Source organism: Ceratotherium simum, chromosome X (assembly GCF_057802395.1).
Source record: "Ceratotherium simum simum isolate JZ-2026a chromosome X, ASM5780239v1, whole genome shotgun sequence".
Taxonomy (NCBI): Eukaryota; Metazoa; Chordata; class Mammalia; order Perissodactyla; family Rhinocerotidae; genus Ceratotherium; species Ceratotherium simum.
The window spans coordinates 69,676,326-69,700,933 of NC_141940.1; the positions used below are offsets into that span (position 1 = coordinate 69,676,326).

Consider the following 24,608-nt stretch of genomic DNA (forward strand, 5'->3'; position numbering starts at 1 on the left):
AGTCAATCCACCCTCAGATGTATAGCTGAATGTGTCTCTCAGACGTCCTGTTGTGATGTGAGGGTTTCCTCCATTGGTCAGTGAATGTCCATTTAGTTGTAGTTCAAAAGGACAAGAGACAAAAGGAACAGCTCACTCTGCCCTGTGGCTGATGTCACTCCTTGTTCTCACCTTTTAATCTCTTTGGCTCTGGGTGTCTGGTTCTGTGTCTTGGCTTCAAATTCCTGCCTCTAGCATTCTTTGACCTGGAATAAGCTCCAGTCAATCCCCCTACTTCTTAGCCCTCATCTTTCCTACCTTGTTTTCAGCTCAGCTCATTCTCTGGTTTGGGAATCCCAAGATGCCTTGTGTGAAAACTCTCATTGCACCCCATGAGACACCCACCTCCAGCCTGACCAATCTCAACTTATTTCCTTATAGATGCTGGATGAGATTTTGATCCTCTGGTCTTGATGTTTGTAGTTGGACTCTGGTGTTTGAACCTTGGCTTTCTCCTACACCAAGGAATGGCACACTTTTTCCATAAAGAGCCAGATAGTAAAAATTTTAGGCTTGAATGCCATAGGATCTCTGTCACAACTACTCAAATGTGCTGTTACAGTGCAAAAGCAGCCACAGACTATAGGTAAACAAATGGTCATGAATGTATTCCAATAAGATTTTATTTACTAAAACAGTCAGTGGATGGTTTCTCTGGCTCTTAGCCCTCCATGCTACTGTGGATATAAGCTATCCCTATCATAAGCCTTCTGCCCCAGGCTATTTTATTTGTGCCTAGGCTACCATATAAGAGGAGTATTTAGATAAAATTAATCATGTTTAAAAATTAAAATTATTGGGGCCAGCCTGGTGGCGCAAGCAGTTAAGTGCATGCGCTCTGCTGTGGTGGCCCAGGGTTCACTGGTTCGGATCCCGGGTGTGCACCGATGCACCACTTGTTAAGCCATGCTGTGGTGGCGTCCCATATAAAGTAGAGAAAGATGGACATGGATGTTAGCACAGGGCCAGTCTTCCTCAGCAAAAAAGAGGAGGATTGGCATTGGATGTTAGCTCAGGGCTGGTCCTCCTCACAAAAAAAAATTAAATTAAATTAAAGTTATCATCTTCCCCCATCAAAGATGCTCTTCTCACCATAGGTCCTCTCATGGTGACTGACAACACTGGTCATCAAGGTATTGAAGTTATAAATGTGGTTGTTAGCTTTGACTCATCCCAATCCTCACCTGCCAATTGGTCAAGAAGTTCTTTTGATTCTTTCCAAAACACTCTTACATTTGCTCCCACCTCTCCCTCCCGGCTTACGCTGTCTCTTGATTAGACTACTGTAATATCTTCCAGAAAGACAGATTACTTGCAATCCCCCATTACTTGCTGTGATATTTCATAAATCCACTACATATTTCCTTTTTCCTGGAATCCCCTCCCTCTTAACTCCAACTCCCACCTTTTATCTTCTTGGTGAACTCCTACTGATTATTCAAAACCCAGCTCAGACTTTTCCTTTCACATTTAATCATTGCCTCTTCAAGTCTACTTGGTTTAAATAGTATACCTTTGACATTCCCAAGAGATATGTTCCAAAAGCCCAAAAATCATGAATAATTGAAAATTTAGAGGAAGATGGTGGAATAGGAGGTCCTCTGCACATATGCCCCCACAGCAACAATAATTTGGCAGCAACCCACAGACAAAAGTGCCTTTGGGAAAGCTTTGGGATCAAGGTAGGAGACTGTAAAATCCTAGTAGAGCCCAACACCAAGGACAGTCATTTTGAGGTGCATCCAGGTGTCAGGCTTGCCAACTGTGGTCCCAGTTACAGATACAAAAACAGATCTGTCCTCCTGTGGACTCGGCTACAGCGCTATTTGGCATTGGTCCTGCCATCAGCACTATCTGACAAGGGAAATAGGAGAAGACATGCCCACCCACACCTTGGGTAACAGGCTCACCAACCTTGGTCCAACTGTGGATTGTAAAGTAGCCCTGTGATTCAGTTCTAGTCCCTCTCAGGCATGGTCTGAAAGCAATCCTGCCCACCTAGGGATCCGGCAGGAAGCACAGCCATCCACATCCCCAGAGGCAAGCCTGAAGACCTCGGACCTGGCTATGGACATTGAAGCAGCCCTGTGACTTAGAACTGGTTCCAGCTCTTCTTAGGTGCAGTCCAGAACCACTCCTGCCCACCCAGGGAAACACCTAGTGACCCGGCAGGAGCCCTCCAAGGAACCCAGCAGGAGTTACACCTGTTCATGCACCTGGTAACAGGCCTACCATCTGTGGACCCCAAAGTAGAGTGATGTCCCAGCACCAGCCCCACTAACCAAATTCCTGGAAGCAGTTGCACCAGCCCAGGGACTAGGCAGGATCCCCTGGTAACTGGCCTGCCAATCATGGACCCCACTGTGAACCCAACAACAGCCACATGCCCCACTCCAATTCCATTCAACTGAGATCCTGAAGGCAATACCATCAGCCCAGGGACCCAACAGGAGAGGGTCTTTACTTGCCAAAACCAGTATGTAAACACTGGAAAAATTGCTGGCTCCTTTAAATGCACAGACACCAACACAAGGCTACATGGATCATGAAGAATCAGGCAAGTATGACACCACAAAAGGAAATTAATAAGCTCCAGAAACTGATCTGAAAGAAATGCAGATCTATGAATTTTCTGACAAAGAATTCAAAATAATCACTTAAAGAAGCCAAATAAGATGCAAGAAAACACAGATAGACAGCTAAACAAAATCAGAAAAAAACAATGCATGAATAAAATGAGAATTTTAATAAAGAAACAAAAACCATAAAAATGAACCAAACAGAAATCTTGAAGCTAAAGAATACAATGACAAAAACTAAAAAATTCAATACAGAGCTTCAACAGCAGACTCAATCATGCAGAAGGACAAGCAATCTTGAAGACAAATCATTTGAAATTAGCCAGTTAGAGGAACAAAAATATGAATGGAAAAGACTGAAGAAAGCACACAGGACCTATGTGACACTATTAAGCATACAAATATATGCATTATGGGAGTCAAAGGAGAAGATAAAGAGAAAGGGACAGAAAGTTTATTTAAAGAAATAATGGCTAAACAGTTTCCAAATCTTGGGATGGATATGGACATCCAGATTCATGAAGTTCAAATATCCCCAAGCAAGACCAAGCCAAAGAAGATTAGCCCAGGACACATTATAATCAAATTGTAAAAAGTCTAAGCAAAGAGAGAATTTTGAAGCAGCATGAGAAAAGCAACTTGTCATATACAAGGGAACCCCCATAAGGTTATCAGTGGATTTCTCAACAGAAACCTTGCAGTACAAGAAGGAGTGGGATGATATGTTCAAAGTGCTCAAGGAAAAAACCTTCAACCAAGAATACTACACCCAGAAAAGCTGTCATTCAGAAATGGAGAGATAAAGACATTCCCAGATAAACTAGAGCTGAGGAAGATCATCACTACTAGACCCGCTTTACAGGAAATGCTAAAGGAAGTTCTTCAAGTTGAAAAGAAAGGAAGCTAAGAAACAATATGAAAGTATAAAACTCACAGGTAAAGGTAAATATATAGTCAAATTCAGAATACTCTAATACTGTAATGGTGGTATGTAAATCACTGAACTCTAGAATAAAAGTTAAAAGGCAAAAGTATTAAAAACAACTATGGTTACAGTAATTTGTTAATGGATACACAATATAAAAAGATGTGAAGGGTGATATCAATAGCATAAAATGTTGGGGGGGAGTAAAAGTATTAAGTATTTTCTAGTGATTGAAGTTCTGTTCTTATTAGCTTAAAACAGAATGTTAAAATACAAGATGTTTTATGTAAGCCTCATAGTAATGACAAAAAAATCCTTCTAGTATATACACAAATGATAAAGAGAAAGGAATCAAAGTATACCACTAGAAAAATTAACAAATCATAAAGAAAGACAGCAAGAGGAAAAAAGAAATAAAGAAACAAAGAAACTAAAAAAGGCAGCAAATAAGAAACAAATCGGCAATAGTAAGTTCTTATCTATCAGTAATTACTTTAAATATAAATGGATTAAGTTCTCCAATCAAAAGACATAGAGTGGCTGAATGGATAAAAAAACAAGATCCAACAATACGCTGCCTACAAGAGTTTTATGTTAGCTTTAAGGGCACACATTAGTTGAAAGTGAAGGGATGAAAAAAGATATCCCATGCAAAGAGTAACCAAAAGAGAGCAGAAGTGACTATGCTTATATTAGACAAAATAGATTTTTATTCAAAATCTGTCACAATAGACAAAGAAGGTCACTATATAATTATAATAAAGTCAATTCAGGGGCCAGCCTGGTGGCGTAGCAGTTAAGTTCACGCATTCCACTTCAGCATCCCTGTGTTTGCCGGTTCACCAGTCCCTGGGTGCAGATCTATTCACTGCTCATCAAGCCATGCTGAGGCGGCATCACACATAGAAGAGCTACAACTCTACAACCATGATACACAACTATGTACTGGGGCTTTGGGGAGAAAAAAGAAAAAGATGAAGATTGACAGCAGATGTTAGCGCAGGGCCAATCTTCCTCAAAAAAAAAGTCACTTAATCAAGAGGATATAACAATAGTACATACAAATGCAGCCAACATCAGAGTACTTAAATATATAAAGAAAATATTAACAGAACTGAAGGGAGAAATAGACAGCAATATAATAATAGTGGGGGACTTCAATACTCCACCTCAGGGAACTAGAACAAACTAAGACTAAAGTTAGCAGAAGGAAGGAAATAATGAAGATTAGAACAGAAATAAATTAAATAGAGACTGGAAAGACAATAAAAAAGATCAACAAAACTAAGAGTTGGTTTTTTGAAAAGATAAAATTGACAAACTTTGAGCTACACTAACCAAGAAAAAAAGAGAGAATACTTAAATAAAATTACAAATGAAAATTGTGACTAATATCAAGAAATAAAAAGGATCATAAGAGACTACTATGAACAATTATATGCCAACAAATTGGATGACCTAGAAGAAATGGATAAATTTCTAGAAATATACAACCTACCAACACTGAATCATGAAGAAATAGAAAATCTAAACAGACCAATAATGAGTAAGGATTTTGAATCAGTAATCAAAAATCTGCCAACAAAGAAAACTCCAGGGCCAGGTGGCTTCACTGGTGAATTCTAACCAACATTTTAAAAAGAATTAATGCCAATCCTTCTCAAACTCTTTCAAAATAATTGAACAGGAGGGAACATTTTAACTCATTTTACAAAGCCAGCATTACCCTGAAACTAAATCCAAACAAGGGCACTAAAAAAAAAGAAATAGAAAACTACAGGCCAGTATTTCTGATGAACATGGATGCAAAAGTTCTCAACAATATATTACCAAGCCAAATTCAACAGCAAATAAAAAGGAATATATACCATGATTAAACAAGATTTATCCCTGGGATGCAAGGATGGTTCAACATATGCAATTAATAAATGCTATACACCACATTAATAGAATGAAAAATAAAAATCACATGACCATCCCAATAGATGAAAAAGCATTTGACGAAATTCAACATCCTTTCATGATAAAAACTCTCAACAAATTAGGAAAAGATGTCCATTGACACAATAAAGGCCATATAAAGCCCACACCTAACATCATACTCAACAGTGAAAATTTGAAAGCTTTTCTTTTAAGATAAGAAACCAGACAAGGATGCCCACTCTTGCCACTTCTATTCAACATAGTACTGAAAGTCCTAGCTAGAGCAATAAGGCAAGAAAAAAAAATAAAAGACATTCAAATTGTAAAAGAAGTAAAACTGTCTTTGTTTGCAGATAACATGATCTTATATAGAGAAAACCCTCAAGACTCCACCAAAAACCTGTTAGAACTAACAAATGAATTTAGTGAAACTGCAGGATACAAAATCAACATACAAAAATCAGTTGCATCTATATATGCTAATAACAAACTAGCTGAAAGGGAAATTAGGAAAACAATCCCATTTACAATAGCATCAAAAAGAAAAAGAATACTTAGAAATAAATTTAACCAGGAAGATGAAAAATCTGTACACTGAAAACTATTCAACATTGATGAAAGAAATTGAAGAAGACACAAATAAATGGAAAAATATCCCATGATCATGGATTGGAAGAATTAATATTGTTAAAATGTCCATACCACCCAAAGTGATCTACAGATTCAATGCAATGTCTATCAAAATTCAAGTAGTATTTTACACAAAAATCGAAAAACAATTGTGAAATTCGTATGGAACCACAAAAGACTCTGAATAGCCAAAGCAATCTTGAGCAAGAAGAACAAGGCTGGAGGCATCATGCTTCCTGGTTTTAAACTCTATTACAAAACTATTTTAATCAAAACAGTTTGGTAGTAGCATAAACACAGATACATAGTCAAATGGAACAGAGCAGAGAGCCCAGAAATAAACCCACGCATATGCAGTCTACTAATCTTTGACAAGGGTGCTAAGTATACATAATGGGGAAAGGACAGTCTCTTTAATTAATGGTGCTGGGAAATCTGGATATCCACATGCCAAAGAATGAAATTGGACCCTTATCTTACATCATACACAAAAATCAACACAAAATGGATTAAAGACTTAAACATACAACCTGAAACTGTAAAACTCCTAGAAGAAAACATAGGACAAATGTTCCTTGACATTGGTCTTGGCAATGATTTTCTGGATATGACACCAAAAGTAAATGCAACAGAAGCAAAAATAAAACATGTGGAATTATATCAAACTAACAAGCCTCTGCACAGAAAAGGAAACAATCAACAAAATGAAATGGCAACCCACAGAATGGGAACAAATATTTGCAAACCATATATCTGATAAGGGGTTAATCTCCAAAAGATTTAAGGAACTTACACAATTAATTCAATAGCAAAAAAATAAATAACCTGACCTAAAAATGGACAAAGGACCTGAATAGTCATTTTTTCAAGGAAGACATACAAATGGGCAACAGGTATATAAAAAAGGTGCTCAACATTGCTAATCATCAAGGAAATGCAAATCAAAACCACAGTGAGATATGACCTCACATCTGTTAGGATGGCTAATATCAAAAAGACAAAAAAGATTAAGTGTTGGCAAGTGTCTGGAAAAAAGGGAACCCTTGTACACTGTTGGTGGGATTGTAAACTAGTTCAGCCACTATGGAGAACAGTATGGAGGTTCCTCAAAAAATTAAAAATGGAACTACTACACAATTCAGCAATCCCACTTCTGGGTATATATCCAAAGGAAATGAAAACAGGTTACCAAAGATACACATGCACTCCCATGTTTATTGCAGCATTATTCACAATAGCCAAGATATGGAAACAACCTAGGTGCCCGTCAACATACACATGGATAAAGAAGATGCGAGATATATGTACAGAATATTATTCAGCCATGAGAAAAAAGGAAATTCTGCCATTTGCAACAACATGGAAGGACCCTGAGGACATTACGCTAAGTGAGATAAGTCAGACAGAGAAAGACAAATACTGTCTGATATCTCTTGTATGTGGAATCTGAAAAAACTGAAATCATAAAAGCAGAGAGTAAAGTGGTGGTTAGCAGGGGCTGTGGCGTGAGGGAATGAGAGAGATGTTGTTTAGGGTACATACTTGCAACTAGTAGATAAATAAGTCAGTCCTGGAGACCTAATACACAGTATAGTGATTACAGACAACAAACTTATTATAAACTTTAACCTTGGTAAGAGACTAGATCTTAATTGTTCCCAACACTAGAAGAAATTATAATTATGTGATGCAATAGAGGTGTAAGCTAATGCTACAATGGCAATCATATTGCAATGTAAATGTATCAAATCAATATGTTGTACACCTTAAACTTATGCAAGTTGTATGTCACATATATCTCGATAAAAAAATAATTGTCAAAAAATGGTTAACTATGTGAGGTGATGGATGTGTTAATTAGCTTGATTGTGGTCATCATTTCACAGTGTATATGTATATCAAATCATCATGTTATACACTTTAATACAATTGTTATTTGTCAATTATATCTCAATAAAGCTGGAAAAAATAACATTTAAGTATCCATGTCAGAACCTTAGGTCTCAAGTAATTACTTGAGTTATTAAAATAAATATTGCAACTGAAATGAGCCTGCATTTCATTACATCATTAATTTAGTAATATCAACCATGAAGTTAACTTAATATGAAAAGAAACAACGAAGCTATCACCTCATGCATATATAACCATGAATAAGAACAGAAAGCAACCTTGTTGAAATCCTTGTTCCCACATTGCAGTCAGACAGAATACGAATTAAATGTGAGTGTCAGCAAAATCACAAATTACTTCATGTCACAGACCTTTGGAAATCAGTAAACAGTGAGTATCAAATCCATAAATGTCAAATGCTTACTATACTTATATTATTGTACTTGTGTCGTTGAACACCTATTGCCCTAATGAGAACATGAGCTTCTTGGGGACAGGACTCCTGTTTTATCATTCTTTTTATACCAAAGTTGACCTAACATAAAGCAACCACTCCAAAAACATTTGTTGAATTAAATTGCCTCCTAATTGGTTTCTCTGCTTCCAGGCCATCCTCCTCTCCAAAATCCTGCCAGATCTTTTACAAAAATACATCTCTAATAAAGTCATTCCATTGTCCAAAACTTTTAATGCTGTTCATAATCTGCTTTACAGGATTATGTCCACACACCTTGTCAGGGTATATAAGAAATACCCTCAGCCTATATTCCCAGTTTCACTCCCAGCATCTCAGCCTACCCTCAACCTATATTCCCAGTTTCACTCCCAGCCTCTCCTCTTCACACACCCTCTCCTCAAGCCATACTAGCTGTTCCTTGAACACTTTTGGATTTTTGTTACTCTATGCCTTTGCAAATGCTGTTTCCTCTGTCTGACAGGTTCTTCCGCTCTCATCTGCCTCATCAAACTCTTATTATTAAAGCTCAGTTTAAATATTACTACCTTTGTAGCTTTCCCTGACCCCTCACAGAATTAATATCTCCCCCTTTCTTTTTTCTGCATCAATACGTTTATTTATTCTGAAAATGGATTAGGCTAATTTAGGGGGAAGGGAAGAAGAGAAGGAAGGAGGGAGCGCCCTGCCAATGGACTTACCCAAGCAGCGACTGCGGCACTACGTGTTAAGCATATTGTTCTAGCAGCAGTGGTAGAATGGGACTGGACGATCTTTTAAGTCATGAGGTGCTATGGTTCGCACCTTTCACACTGCGTGTATGTGTGCTTGTGTGTGTGGAGGGGATCGGGGTGGGGGTGGAAGAGACAAAGAGACAGAGACAAAGAAACAGAGAGACACAGAGATCAGAGAGGAAATGAGAGAGGACGCAGTGCAGATGGGCGGACCCAAATTTCTTCCGCTTTTCAGTTTTGCAGAGGTCCAGCCCTGCATCTAGCGCTGTAGCAAGGAGGTGGGAGAGGAAGAAAGGGGAGGGGCCGCACTCCCTCTGAGCGTGCCCAGCCTCGACTGCCTGACGGATCACCTTCCGCTCCAGCACGGCCAGTTCCTCCTCGCCGTGACTCATGCCTCTTGTGCCCGGCAGGGCGCACTCTACCCACAGCCCCACAGGTGGTATAGGCTTGGTGAGACGCTTGCCGCCAGGCTAGGCAGTGGAGCGCCGCACAGCGCGCCTTCCCGCCTCTAAGCTGCCGCCCCAGCAGTTCCGACCCAGCGCCAGCAGGCCTGCTTGGTCGATCTTCGAGCCGAAGATGCGGCGGGGCTGGAAGATGGCTCTGTCAGGGGGGCTGCGGTGCTGCCGCCGGGTACTTTCCTGGGTGCCAGTGCTCGTTATCGTCCTCGTCGTGCTCTGGTCCTACTATGCCTACGTCTTTGAACTCTGCCTGGGTAAGTGGAGCTGGGCACCTAAGGTGGGGAAATTATGCTCCAGCATAATCGTCTGCCCTACCCTTTACACTAGTGTCGCCTGTGTTCTTAGCCCTCACACTGCGGTTTTCCTTTAGCTCCATGGAGAACTCCCCGTCTCCAACCTCTGGCTTCCCACAATATTTTTTGTGCCCTCCCACGAAGGTCCCACCATGTCGCCATCGCTTCCCACCTTGGGTTTCTTACATTGTTTCCTGGCCCTACTCACGAGAATTTCCTGGCTCTTCCCACTAGGTTTCTCATACAGGACAACCACTTGTGTTACGTGTTCTCGTTCTGGCGGCTCCCACTCTACCGAATTGAGGAAACGACATACCCTGTATCCTTAAACTGTCTGCTTATGCTACGAATCCCACCAATGCATCCAATTAGGAGCCCCACATTTTCCCATTCCCTTCAACTAGGAATCCCAAAATATTTCCTGTACTCTCTTACTAGCTCTCCTTTTTCCAACACTGGGATTCATCCTTTTCCCATGATCTGCTTTGAAGAGCATTCACGCCTTCCCACATTATTTTCCCCACATTATTTTCTGACATCTCATACTAGTCACCCTGCTTTTATCACACTATGATCCTGCATTGTCCACTGTTTTCTCACACTAGAGTGTCCTCTTTACCCTCCCACAAGGGTTCCCACAATATCTTTCATACCCTCCCTTGTTATCTTTTTTGAAAACTACTCCCCACCTCCTGCAGTCCTCTTCCACTGTTAGCCCCACATTTTGCCATTTTCTTCCTCTAGAGTTTCTTCTTATTTTCTCTTACTTCCCTCGAGGATCGCACTTGTCCCCTGTCTTCTCAAATTAGGGAAACACCATCCTTTCCCATTGAGCTTTCATTGAGTTTTCCTGTTCCTTCCAATGGGAGCCTCATTTCTTATCCCCTCTCATTAGACCACCCTCTTTATAAATCTGGGGTCTCCTCTTATACCGTGTCCTGACACACTAGGGGGCGTTCCATCTCCTCCTTATCTATAAAATGGTTTCCACAGTATATCTTATACTTTCAAACTCAGAATTCCACAATATTTCCTGACACAAACCCCAAGACCCTATCGTGTATGTTCCGCACTTGGATTATCCCCCTAGTTCCCTATCCTTATCACTACTGGCCTTATAGTGTTCTTATCAATTCACAATGGAGTTTCCGTATTATATCCTGTCTCCTCAAAACAGAGCCTCTGCTTTTCTCACAGTAAGATCTCTCCTTGCCCCTATCCTTTCACGTTGAAGAATCCCCATCTCTTCTCAAAGGGTATTCCACATAGTTGTCACTTCAATATTAGAATCCCGGTTCTAGCACCCTTAAACTTATATCCCACAATATTCTCTATTCATTCAGTGTGAGGTTCCAGTACATTTCCAGTCCCCTCATCTTAGGACTCCTATTTGTCCCATTGGATATCCCTTCACTCCCAAGTCCTTTTAAGGCTTCTTTATTCTTCATACCAGATTCTTCTCATCTTAGAAATTATGGCTGGAGCTGGCCCCGTGACTTAGCGGTTAAGTGCACGCGCTCTGCTACTGGCGGCCCAGTTCGGATCCAGGGTGCGCACCCACACACTGCTTCTCCGGCCATGCTGAGGCTGCGTCCCACATACAGCAACTAGAAGGATGTGCAACTATAACATACAACTATCTACTGGGGATTTGGGGGGAAAAAAAGGACAAGGATTGGCAATAGATGTTAGCTCAGAGCCGGTCTTCCTCAGCAAAAAGAGGAGAATTAGCACGGATGTTAGCTCAGGGCTGATCTTCCTCACACACACAAAAAAAATTATGGCTGTGATCCTGCTTTTTCCAACCCCAGGGCCTGACTCCACTTATAACTTCCTGCTCTTACATCTTTAAGGAGAAATAGTCTACTCCGGGTAGACTGGGATTAACTAGAGAGGCAGGAGATAACCCTCTTTTCCAATATAGAACTTTCTTCTAATCAACTCTGTGCATCAGAGTTTGAATTTTCCTCATCTCCTTCTTAGATTTATTATGGAAAATGCAGAAAGAGTTATTAAAAACAAATTCAATTAGGGGCCAGCCCCGTGGCTTAGCGGTTAAGTGCGCGTGCTCCGCTGCTGGCGGCCCGGGTTGGGATCCCGGGCGTGCACCAATGCACCGCTTGCCAGGCCATGCTGTGGCGGCATCCCATACAAAGTGGAGGAAGATGGGCCCGGATGTTAGCTCAGGGCCAGTCTTCCTCAGCAAAAAGACGAGGATTGGCATGGATGTTAGCTTAGGGCTGACCTTCCTCACAAAAAGAAAAAAAAAATTCAATTAGTTGCCTTCTTAGATACAAATTTAGGCTGTTTTTCTTTTTTATCTCAATCTGGTATTGAGGTGCATTCAGTGGGCTGTGCAGTGACTGGGAAGTTTTTCTATTCTTAGACCTCACCACTTTGCTTTTTTGAATGATTGATTGACGGGTTAAAAGTTCAGCTCCATTATTATGCTATGGACTTTGCTCCTAGGATCAATGCCATATTGTAAACACCATTAAACATATTTTTGAGTTTTTCAGTACTGATCTACATGAGCTTTGCCAAGCAATCGTTTTAAAAATAAATAATGATAATGGCTAACACTTACATAGTATATAATCTGTGCCAGGCAAGGTTCTAAGTACTCTAGATATATTAACTTTCTATATACTTACTCATTTAATCCTCTCAATAACCATTGCCATTGTACCATTACTGTCTCAGTGGGTACCATTACTGTCCACATTGTGCAGATGTGCAAAGTGAGGCACAGATGAGCAAACTGAAGTAAAGACCAAGTTAGAATCAGTGCAGATAATCAGCTTTGTACAAGTTCTTGTTAAGTCATATAAAATTAAAAGCTGAAAGGAAACTTAGAGCTTTTTTGTTTTGTTTTATTTAACATATTTGAAGAGCATTTGTTACATGCCAGCCACTGTTTTAAATGACTGTACACACACACACACACACACAAACACACAAACTTAATCCTCATAATAACCTTATGAGATACATACTATTATGATGCCCATTTTTTAAAGACAAGAAAACTGAGGCACAGATAGATTAGGAAGCTTGCCTAAGGTTACAGAGCTAGTAAATAGCCCAGCTTGGATGGCAACCCAGGCAGTATAACTCCATAGTCCTTGCTTTAACCAGCACAGTATCTTGACTCTCTGCCTCCTCTCAACTAATACAGAGGACAAAACTTGTGACTCACAGGCCAAATGTAGCCTGCAGATGTACTTTATTTGGCCTGCACAGTATTTTCTTAACATTTTTCATCAGCTACCATTATTTAAAAACCAGGAAAGTAAGGTAGCTTTGACTTCCAATTCTGGCTCCACCAGTCCATCCTGTCATCTTCATTTTACAATCTTTAACAAATGAGTGACCTGGGCTTTGGAAAGGTTAAATCAAATTTTCCTAAAGTCACATGTTTAGTAAGTAATGGAGAATTGGATGTCAAGTCTGCCTGATATTGAAGCAACACAATCAAGTTAACAGATTTGAGTTTCAATATGACTCAAAAAGTAATATTAAGGATCTAACTTCTTTCTAAAAATAGAACCTGAGTCTTTCTCTCTAATGTCAGGTTGCAGCTGAAGCCGAAAGTGGTATTTTTGTCTTATAATTCTTAGAGTTTGAATTCTGCCACTTACTAACTAGGAGACATGGGGCAAGTTACCTAATCTCTCTCAACCTCAGTTGCCTCACATGCCCCTTGCTTATATGGTTGTTCATTCATGTCACAAATACTTGCTGAGTACCTATTATATGCCATTATAGCATTATTGTTGTGAGATTTAAATAATATGGTACATAAAAAGCATGCATCACAGTTGAGAGCACATTGTAACTGCTCATTAAATAGTAACTTGTTATTACTATTATTAATAAAGATATAAGGAATTCTGCTTGGCTCAAAAAAATAAGAAGCTTAGACTTTTAGACAGGGAGAAAAGTAACAATATCTATTTTTTTAGGTAAAATTGACGTAACATAAAATTAACCATTTTAAAATGTTCAATTCAGTGACATTTAGTATATTCTGTTGTACAACCGTCACTAATATCTAGTTCCAAAACATTTTCATCACCCCCAAAGGAAACCTCATAGGCATTAAAAAATCACTCCCCATTCCCTCCTCCCCCCAGTCCCTACCAACCACTAATCTGTGTTCTGTCTCTATGGATTTACCTATTCTGGATGTTTCACATAAATGGCATCATACAATATGTGTCCTTTTGTATCTGGCTTCTTTCAATTAGCATAATGTTTTTGAGGTCCAACCACATTGTAGTATGTAACAGTACTTCATTCCTTTTTGTCTGAATAATATCCCACTGTATGTATATACCACACTTTATCAATTCATCCATTGATGGACATTTGGGTTGTTTCCACCTTTTGTCTATTCTGAACAATGCTGCTATAAACATTTGTGTACAAGTATTTGTTTGAGTATTTATTTTCAATTATTTTGAGTAAATACCAGGGAGAGAGGTGGGAATTGCTGGGCTGTATGTTAATTCTATGTGTAACTTTTTGAGGAAACGCCAAACTATTTTCCACAATGGCTGCACATTTTTATTTTCCCACCAATAACGTAGGAGGGTTCAAATTTCTCCACATCTTCACCAACACTTGTTATTTTTCTTTTTTTATTATAGCCATCATAGTGGGTATGAAGTGGTATCTCATTGTGATTTTGATTTGCATTTCCCTGATGATTAGTGATGTTGAGCATCTTTTCATGTGCTTGTTGGCCATTTGTATATCTTTTGTAAAGAAATGTCTTTTCAAGTCCTTTGCCCGTTTTTTTAATTGGGTTATTTGTCTTTTTGTTGTTGAATTGTAAGATTTCTTCATATACTCCAAATACTTGACCTTTATCAGATAAATGTTTCGCAAATATCTTCTCCCATTCCATGAGTTGTCATTTCACTTTCTTGATAGTATCATTTGATGCACAGAGTTTTTAATTTTGATAAAGTAAATTTATCTATATTTTCTTTTGTTGCCTGTGCTTTTGGTTTCATGTCTAAGAATCCATTGCAAATGCAAGGTCATAAAGATTTATCCCTGTGGTTTTTCCTGAGAGTTTTATAGTGTTAGCTTTTACATTTAGGTTTTTGATCCATTTTGAGTATTTTTTTGTATGTGGTGTGAGATAAGAGTCAGATTCATTCTTTTCATGTGATTATGCAGTTGTCCCAGCATCATTTGTAGAAGAGACTATTTTTTCCCTATTGAATAGTCTTGACACTATTGTCAAAAATCTGTTGAGTATACATGTATGGATTTATTTCTGGACTCTTAATTCTGTCCTATTGATCCATTTATCTATCCTTCTGCCAGTACCACACTCAGTTGAGTACTGTACCTTTGTAATAAATTTTGAAATCAATAAGTGTGAGTCTGCCAACTTTATTTTTATTTTATTGGACAGTTTGGCTAAGATCTTTTGCAATTCCATATAAATTATAGGATCAGCTTTTCCACATATGTAAAATGGTCATTGGAATTTTAATAAGGATTGCACGAAATCTGTATATTGTTTTGGAGAGAATTGCCATCTTAACAATATCAAGTTTTCCAGTCCATAAACATGGAAAATCTTTTCATTTGTTTAGGTCTTTAATTACTTTTAGCAGTGTTTGGGAATTTTAAGTGTATAAGTCTTGAGCCTCTTTGGTTAAATTTATTCCTAAGTATTTTATTCTTTTTGATGCTATTATAAATGGAATAGTTTTCTCAATTACCTTTTCTGATTGTTCATTGATAGTGCATAGAAATAAAATGGATATGGGGTTTTGATCTTGTATTCTGCAACTTTGCTGAATTTGTCCATTAGCTCTAAGAGGTTTTTTTTTTTTAAAGATTTTATTTATGTATTTATTTTCCCCCCAAAGCCCCAGTAGATAGTTGTATGTCATAGCTGCACATCCTTCTAGTTGCTGTATGTGGGACGCGGCCTCAGCATGGCCGGAGAAGTGGTGTGTGCCTGGGATCCGAAACCGAGCCGCCAGCAGTGGAGCGTGCACGCTTAACCGCTAAGCCACGGGGCCGGCCCTAAGAGGTTTTTTTTGATGGATTCTTTAGAATTATTTATACATAGGATCATATCATCTGCAAATAAAGATAATTTTATTTCTTCTTTCCAATTTGGATGCTTGTTTTATTTTTCTTGCCTAATTGCACTGGCTAGAACTTCCAGTACAATGTTGAATAGATGTGGTAAAAACAGGCATCCTGGACTTATTTCTTATCTGAGGGAGAAAGCTTTAGTCTTTTTCCATTGAGTATACTGTTAGTTGTGGGTTTTCCATAAATGCCATTTATCGAGTTGAAGAACTTGTCTTCTATTCCTAGTGTCTTGAGCATTTTTTTTTTCATGAAAGTGTGTGGAATGTTGTCAGATGCTTTTCTAGCATCAATTGAGATGATTGTATGGGGCTTTTTTCTTTGTCCTATTAATGTAGTGTATTACATGATTGATTTTCATATGTTGAACCACCCTTACATTTCTCCAATACATCTTACTTGATCATGGTGTATTATCCTCTAATATGCTGCTGAGTTTGGTTTGCTAGTAATTGCTTGAGTAATTTTGCATCTATGTTCATAAGAGATATTTGTATATAATTTTCTTGTGATGTCTTTATCTGACTTGGGTATCAGGGTAATGCTGGCCTCATAAAATGAGTTAGGAAGTGTTCTGTCCTCTTCAATATTTTGTTAGGGGGCCGGCCCAGTGGCACAAGCAGTTAAGTGCGCGCACTCTGCTGTGGCAGCCCAGGGTTCGCCGGTTCGGATCCCGGGCATGCACCGACACACTGCTTGGCAAGCCATGCTGTGGCAGCATCCCATATAAAGTGGAGGAAGATGGGCACGGATGTTAGCCCAGAGCCAGTCTTCCTCAGAAAAAAAAAGAGGAGGATTGGCAGATGTTAGCACAGGGCTGATCTCCTCACAAAAAAAAAAATATATATATATATATGTATTTTGTTAGAGTTTGTAAAGGATTGGTGTTAATTCTTCTTTAAATATTTGGTACAATTCACTGGTCAAGCCATCTGGTCTTGGCTTTTCTTTTTTGCAAGGTCTTTGATTACTGGTGTAATTTTTTACTTGTTAAAATTCTGCTCGGGTCTTGTCTTCTTAAGTCTGTTTTGGTGGTTTCTGTGTTTCTAGGAATTTGATCATTTCATCTAGGTTATCTAACTTGTTGGCACACAGTTGTTCCTACTATTCTATTATAATCCTTTTTATTTATGTAAGTTCTTTATTAATATCTCCACTTTCATTTCTAGTATTAGTAATTTGAATCTTCTCTCTTTTTTTCTTGTTCAATCTCATTAAAGATTGGTCAGTTTTGTTAATCTTTTCAAGGTCTCAACTTTCACTTTCATTGATATTGTTTTTGTGTTCTCAATTTTGTTTTTCTCTACTCTGTTCTTTATTATATCATTCCTTCTGCTAGCTTTGATTTTAGCTTGTGCTTCTATTTTAGTTCCTTAAAGTATAAAGTAAGGTCATTGATTTGAGATTTTTATTCTTTAATAATATAGACATTTACAGCCATAAATTTCTTTTTGAGTACTGCTTTCACTGTGTCCTGTAGGATTTGGTATGGTGTGTTTTTATTTTCATTGATATCAAAGTACTTTTTAATTTCACTTGTAATTCTTTGATTCATTGATTGTTTAAGAGTGTGTTGTTTAATTTCCCCATATTTTTGAATTTTGTAGTTTTTATTGTGTTATTCATTTCTAGTTTAATTCCATTGTGTCAGAGAAGATACTTTGTATAATTTCAATCTTTTAAGTTTGTTGAGATTTGTTTTGTGGTCTAACCTGTGGTCTAACTTATGGTCTCTACGGGATAATGTCCCATGTACATTTGAGAAGAATGTGTATTCTTCTGTTGTTGGGTTGAGTGTTCTACATTTGTCTGTTAGGTCTAATTGGTTTATAGTGTTGTTCAAGTCCCCTATTTTCTTATTGATCTTCTGTCTAGTTGTTCTATCTATTGAGAGTGAGTATTGAAGTCTCCTGCTAATATTTTAATACTGTTTGCATCTCCCTTCAATTCTGTCAATGTTTGCTTCCTATGTTTTGGGCTCTGTTGTTAGGTGTGTATGTGTTTATAATTGTTACATCATCTCGATAGATTAGCCCCTTTATCAATATATAATATCCTTCATTGTTACTTATATAAATTTTTAACTTAAAGTCTGTTTTGTCTGATGTTAGCATAGCCGCCCAATCTCTCTTTTGTTACTACGTACATGGATATCTTTGAAAAACTGTCTTCCAAAGTGGCTGTATCATTTTGCATTCCCACCAGCAATTAATGAGAGTTTCTGTGGCTCTACAACCTTGCCTGAACTTGGTATTGTCAGTATTTTGGAATTTTGCCATTCTAATATGTGTGTAGTGATAGTTCGTTGTTTTACTGCATTCTTATTTGATTAATTGATTTTTTCTTCTGTACCCATTTTGATTTCCTCTCATTTCTTTTCTATATATTTTTTAGTTTTTTTTCATAGTGCTTACCTTGGGTATTACAATTAATATGTTAACTTTATACTAATAAAATTTGGATTAATACCAACTTAATTTAATAGTATACGTAACTCTGCTCCTTTTCAGTTCCATTCCCTCCTTTATGTTGTTATTGTCACAGATTGCATCTGTGTACATTGTGTGCCTCTTAACATAGACTTATCATTATTGTTTCATGCATCTGTCTTTTAAATAATATAGCAAGTAAAAAAGAGTAAAAAACCAAAAAAGTAACACTACTGGCTTTTATATTTACCTATGTAGTTACCTTTGCCAGTGTTCTTGATTTCTTCTTATGGCTCAAGTTACAATTAGTGCCCTTTCATTTCTTCCTGGAGGACTCTCTGTCATTTCTTGTAGGACAGTTCTACTAGTGATGAACTCCTTCTACTTTTGTTTATCTGGGAATGTCTTATTTTTGCCTTCATTTTTTGAAGGATAGTGTTACTGGATATAGAATTCTTGGTTGACAGATACTTTTCTTTCAGCATTACCTCCTTCATGATTTCTGAAGAGAAATCAACTGTTAATATTATTGAGTATTTATTGTATGTGAAGAGTTGCCTAACTCTTCCTGCTTTCAAGATTTTCTCTTTGTCTTTAGCTTTTGATGGTTTGACTATAATGTGTCTGATTGTGGATATCCTTCAGTTTATCTTATATGGGAGATTCTCCATGGGAAGTTCATTGAGCTTTTTGGATGTTTAGATTTATGTCCTTTAACAAATTTGGGAAGTTTTCAATCACTATTTCTTCAAATATTCTTTCTCTTCCCTCTTTCTCTCCTCTCTCTCTGAAACTCCCATTATGTACATGTTAGTACATTTGATGGTGCCCTATAGGTCTCTTAGGCTCTGTTCATTTTTCTTTATTCTTTTCTCATATTGCTCTTCAGACTGGATAATTTCAATTGACCTATCTTCATGTTCACTGATTCCTTCTTCTTCCTGCTCAAATCTGCTGTTGAACCTCTCTAGTAAATTCTTTATTTCATGATTGTCCTTTTCAGCTCCAGAGTTTCCATTTGATTCCTTTCTCTGATTTCTATCTCTTTATTTATATTCTCTATTTTCATTCTTCTGGTTTCCTTTAGTCTTTGTACATCATTTTCTTTAGTTCTTTGAGCATATTTAAGACAGTTCATTTAAAATCTTTGTCTGTTAAACCAATGCCTGGGTTTCCTTATGGTCACTTTGTATTAATTTTTTTTCTATTAATGAGCTATACTGTTTTGTTTCTTGGCATGGCCTATAATTTTTCTTGAAAAATGGACGTTTAGAATATTATACAGTAGCAACTCCAGAAATCAGATTCTCTCCCCTCACCAGAATTTGTTTTTGCTGCCTGTTGTGAGTTGATGTTGTTTGCTTATTTAGTGATTTTTCTATATTAAAGACTGTATTTGTTGTTGTGTGTAGTCTCTAAAGTCTCTGTTCCTTAAACTTGTGGTCAGTTAGTGGTTTGATAAATATGTCATGAATGCCTGGAGTCATAAAAGAAATAGAAAAGAAGAAAAATATATACTCTCCCAGCCTTTGCAGATTGGCTCTGTGTTGGGGCACTTCACTCCTTCAGCTCCTGCCAGGCTGTCTATAACTCTGCCTTAGCCTTCACATGCTGCTTTGCAGGACCTGAAGGCCAGTTAGAGGTGAAAGCTTAGGATCTTCTTAGGCCTTTTCTGAGCATGCTTCCCACCCTGCATGTATGTGTGCCCTTCTCAATTCCATGATGTGCATAGTAGCTTTTAAACACTTATTCCCCGACCTGTCTCCTTTGTCAACCTCTTCCTTCCCAGGCTTTTTATTCTGTCAATTGCCTGTCTCAAGTGTTGTCCCTTGCCCCAGGCTGCTGGAGCCAATACCTGTGCCTATGAATTCTTTCAGCAAAAGCCACCCAAGAAGATGCCCCAGGCTTAAGAATGCTCTGAGTCAGACAAAACACAGGGAACCCTTTGCGTTGGTCTTTGAGGGAGCCACCAGACAGTCAAGACTCACAACCAAAATTCTCTGAGAATAAGGTCTGTATTGCTCCCTCTGGCACTAGAAACCTGCACCAGGCCATTCTTACATCCTCTTCTGATCTGGGGTGTGGAGGATGGTAAATAGGCAATTTGAAATGTCACAACATTGTCTTGCCAAAAAGCAACAGCTCCTTTCTTCACCAAGTCTCTCCTGATTGTTGTACATTTCTTGCTAGATTCCAGAGTTCAGCAAAAGTTGATTTTGATGGGTTTTACCACTTCATTCATGACTTTTGGGGAAGGACAAAACCCTGGAATTCCCTACTCTGCCATTTTTGGTGACCAGTAGTATCCAATTTGAGATCAAAATATAAAAGGTCCAGGAAATAATTCTACTCAGAAGCTATAAATTCTTCAAAGAGAGTCAGAAGAAATGAAAACTGATAAGGCAAAAAGCCAGAAGGAACATTTTCTAGAAACCAAGTTTCTACGGAAGTACGAACTCTCCATTGAAGCCTATATGAATCATTGTATTCTCATGTCTAAAATAGTTTAATAAGTCATCCATGTGTGAAACAGTTAAATGTATCACACCTGACTAGTATGACTTGGTATGATATCTATCATACCAAACATCTGAAATAACTCCAGTGGTTTTTAAACCTGGCTGATAATCCAAATCACCTGCTGAGTTAAAATACAAATTCCTGCACCTCTACCCAGAGATTGGTTATATGAAGGGGGCCCTAGAATCTATATTTTTATCTGTTCCCTAGGTGGGTATTAAAATCATCCAGATTTGGGAACGGCTGCCTAAAAAGTAAATGAATGGCTAGTATGAGTAACTTTTTCAGAGGAGTAAATGAAGACTGGCATGATTAGTTTGCTGTCAACAAGCAGAACATAATGAGAAATGTATCTAGGCTCCTCATTTCAAATTCTATTCCCTCTCCTAACCTAAAGTCTAAGAAAAATGTAATGGAAAAAGTGGATATCAAATATATTCCATTTGACATTGAATATATTATTTTAAAACCATCATATATAACTTTGGGATCAATATCATAAATAATATATTTTTTAAAAAAGTAAGACTTATTTTGCCCCAAACTATAATAAAATCTAACCTCACTGAATAGTTTACCTTTCTCAGAAAAATAATAATAAATAGCTAACAGTAAGTAAGTACCTATTATGTACCAGGCACCCAAGCACTCTACACATATTTTATCATTTAGTTCCTATAACAACCTTATAAATAATTTATCCTCATTTTACAGATGAGGAAACTGAGGCACAGAGAGATTAAATAATTTGTCCAAGGTCACAGAACAAGTGGCAGAGCCAGAATACGAATATACCAAAGTATATGCTGTACATTGCTATAATCAACTTCCTCCACAAATGAGTCATTAATTAAAAGAGAACTTCATGTTGTAAGGGAGCACTCATCTCACTAGACTCATATTTTCAACCTTCCGGTTCTCCTTTCACAAATCCTTTTGAGCTTTACTGTCTAATTCAGTATCCACTAGCCACATGTAGCTATTAAACACTTGAAATGTGGCATCTGAATTGCGATGTACTGGAAGCATAAAATACACACAAGCTTTCAAAAATTTAATACAAAAAGAAGAAGGTAAAATATCTCAATAATTTTATGTGGATAACATGTTGAAATCATATTTTTGATATATTGCATTAAATAAAATATATTATTAAAGTTAACTTCACTTGGTAGTTTTTTTGACTTTTTAAGATGTTTCTACTAGAACATTTAAATTACATGGCTTGCATTATATTTCTACTGGGCAGCACTATTGTAGAATTTCCTCCATGTCCTTTCTACTACATTCGTTGACCATCCCCACCTAGACCCAAATTAGGCTTATTCCACCAATACCCTTCTGTGAACCCTACAATATGCATCCACTTAAAGGAAGTAAAGAGATATGCTTTGGCTTTAACACTCGTTGTCTGTGATGAAAAGCCCTTGCGTATACTCCACATTTCCATACCTTTTCTCCATACCTAGTTGCAAAGAATTAGTAAATAGGTGAGAGAAAAGAGGAGAGACAGTGCGATAAGGTATTTGATGATAACTCCAGTCACTTAACTCCCCAGTAGTGAGCTAAAATTTGAAGCAACAGAACAGGTGTGTAATTACACATATCATCACATCACTCTATGATCATACATGGCAAGTTTCCCATAGAGTGACTAACTGTACATTTTCCCAAGAGATTCATGATAAAGGATTCATTTTGTAAAAGTTTATTATAACACTTGTAATATTTTCATTTTAAATATGACTGAAGTATTCTTAGTCTCTTCCTTTAATAATGTAAAAAGCAATACTAGAAAAATAAAGGAAAGGCTAAACTACCAAGGTAAGTGCCACAATGTTTTAGAATGAAGGCCCCCCTTTTTTTCTCGCAAGTATGTAACTTTCAACAGGGAATTTTGCAAGAAAATATATTTTTCTTAGATTTAGTGACTCCTTATAGATTTCAGGAGTGAGAAGGATTTTAAAAGTTAAATCCAGTGCCTAACTAACGTCTAAATGTCCTCTACAACATTTCCAACTGTTTGTAATGGGAAACTCAGTTCTTCCCAATGCTATCAGTCTGGCTGGTCATCATTGTCATCATCATCATCATTATCATAATCATCATCATCATCATCATTTTCTCTTATATTGAGCTAAAGTGTGTTGACCTATAGCTTTTACCCATTGATTCTATTTCTGCCCACTGTTCTTATATCATATAAACCAATCCCACTTGTGCATGACAGACCTGAAATTACTTCAAGACAGCTGTCTCCCACCTGGAGACTTCACTGCTAACCATTCATTTTTCTGTATATACATTGTCTCATTCCAGCATTTGCAAAGAACTGAGTGATATCCTTCCCTCACCCGCAAGTGCTGTAGCAAGTGGCCAATCAAATGGGAGTTAGGAGCTCCACTTCTTGTTGAGCAGTGAGTGTTCAGCCATAGAGGCATATGAAGATATACCAAACAGCAGTTTGTCAGCTACTCTTTATTAATATTTGTCTCCAAGAAACTCTGCTCTCTCTCACTCCATTTTAAAGAGATGTTACTGAGGCTGGCCCGGTGGCATAGTGATAAGTTTCGCATGCTCTTCTTTGGCAACCCAGGGTTTGCAGGTTCAAAACCCGAGAGTGAACCGACACACCGCTCATCAAGCCATGCTGTGGCAGTGTCCCATGTACAAAATACAGGAAAATGGGCAAAGATATTAGCTCAGAGACAATCTTCCTCAGCAATCTCACAGCTAATCTTCCTCTTTTTGCTGAGGAAGATTGGCAACAGTTGTTATCTCAAGGCCAATCTTCTGCAACAAAAAAATAAATAAATAAAATTAAAAAATAAAGAGATATTATTGACCCAGTTCAGGACCTAGTAGAACTGATACAGGTATGCACCATGTATGTGCAAAATCATGATGTCCCAGGTTGAACCATCAGAGCTTCTTGTTTTCACTTCCATTTGTATTGTCAATGTAGAGTATGTGCTTCATTCAATCATTACCTTTTTTGTATTGAGGTCATTATAGTTTATAACATGGTGAAATTTCAGTTGTACATTATTATTTGTCAGTCACCATATATATGTGCCCCTTCAATCCTTGTGCCCGCCCCCCAACTTCCTTCCCTCCTGGTAACCACTAAGCTGTTCTCTTTGTCAGTGTGTTAGTTTATCTTCCACATATGAGTGAAATCACGTGGTGTTTGTATTTTTCTGTCTGGCTTTTTTCGCTTGACATCATACCCTTAAGGTCCATCCATATTGTTGTCAATGGAACAATTTTGTCTTTTTTAATGGCTGAGTAGTATTCCATTGTACATATATACCACATCTTCTTTATCCAATCATCGGTTGATGGGAACTTGGGTTGCTTCCACTTCTTGGATATAGTGAACAATGCTGCGGTGAACATAGGGGTGCATAAGTCTCTTTGAATTGTTGATTTCAAGTTTTTTGGATAAATACCCCGTAGTGGGATAGCTGGGTCACATGGTATTTCTATTTTTAATTTTTTGAGAAATCTCCATACTATTTTCAGTAGTGGCTGTACCCATTTGTATTCCCACCAGCAGTGTATGAGGGTTCCCTTTTCTCCACATCCTCTCCAACATTTGTTAT

The 24,608-nt window shown here is 37.9% G+C and overlaps 1 protein-coding gene across 1 annotated transcript in view; it reads left to right on the forward strand.

The window, feature by feature from the left end:
• Positions 1–9,547: 9,547 nt before the first annotated feature.
• ZDHHC15 (zDHHC palmitoyltransferase 15) overlaps positions 9,548–24,608 on the forward strand; it is a 98,422-nt gene continuing 83,361 nt past the window's right edge. The window contains exon 1 of the mRNA XM_004442196.3: positions 9,548–9,889. Coding sequence (XP_004442253.2) covers positions 9,754–9,889 — 136 coding nt within the window. The 5' untranslated portion in view covers positions 9,548–9,753. The remainder of the gene's footprint in view (positions 9,890–24,608) is intronic.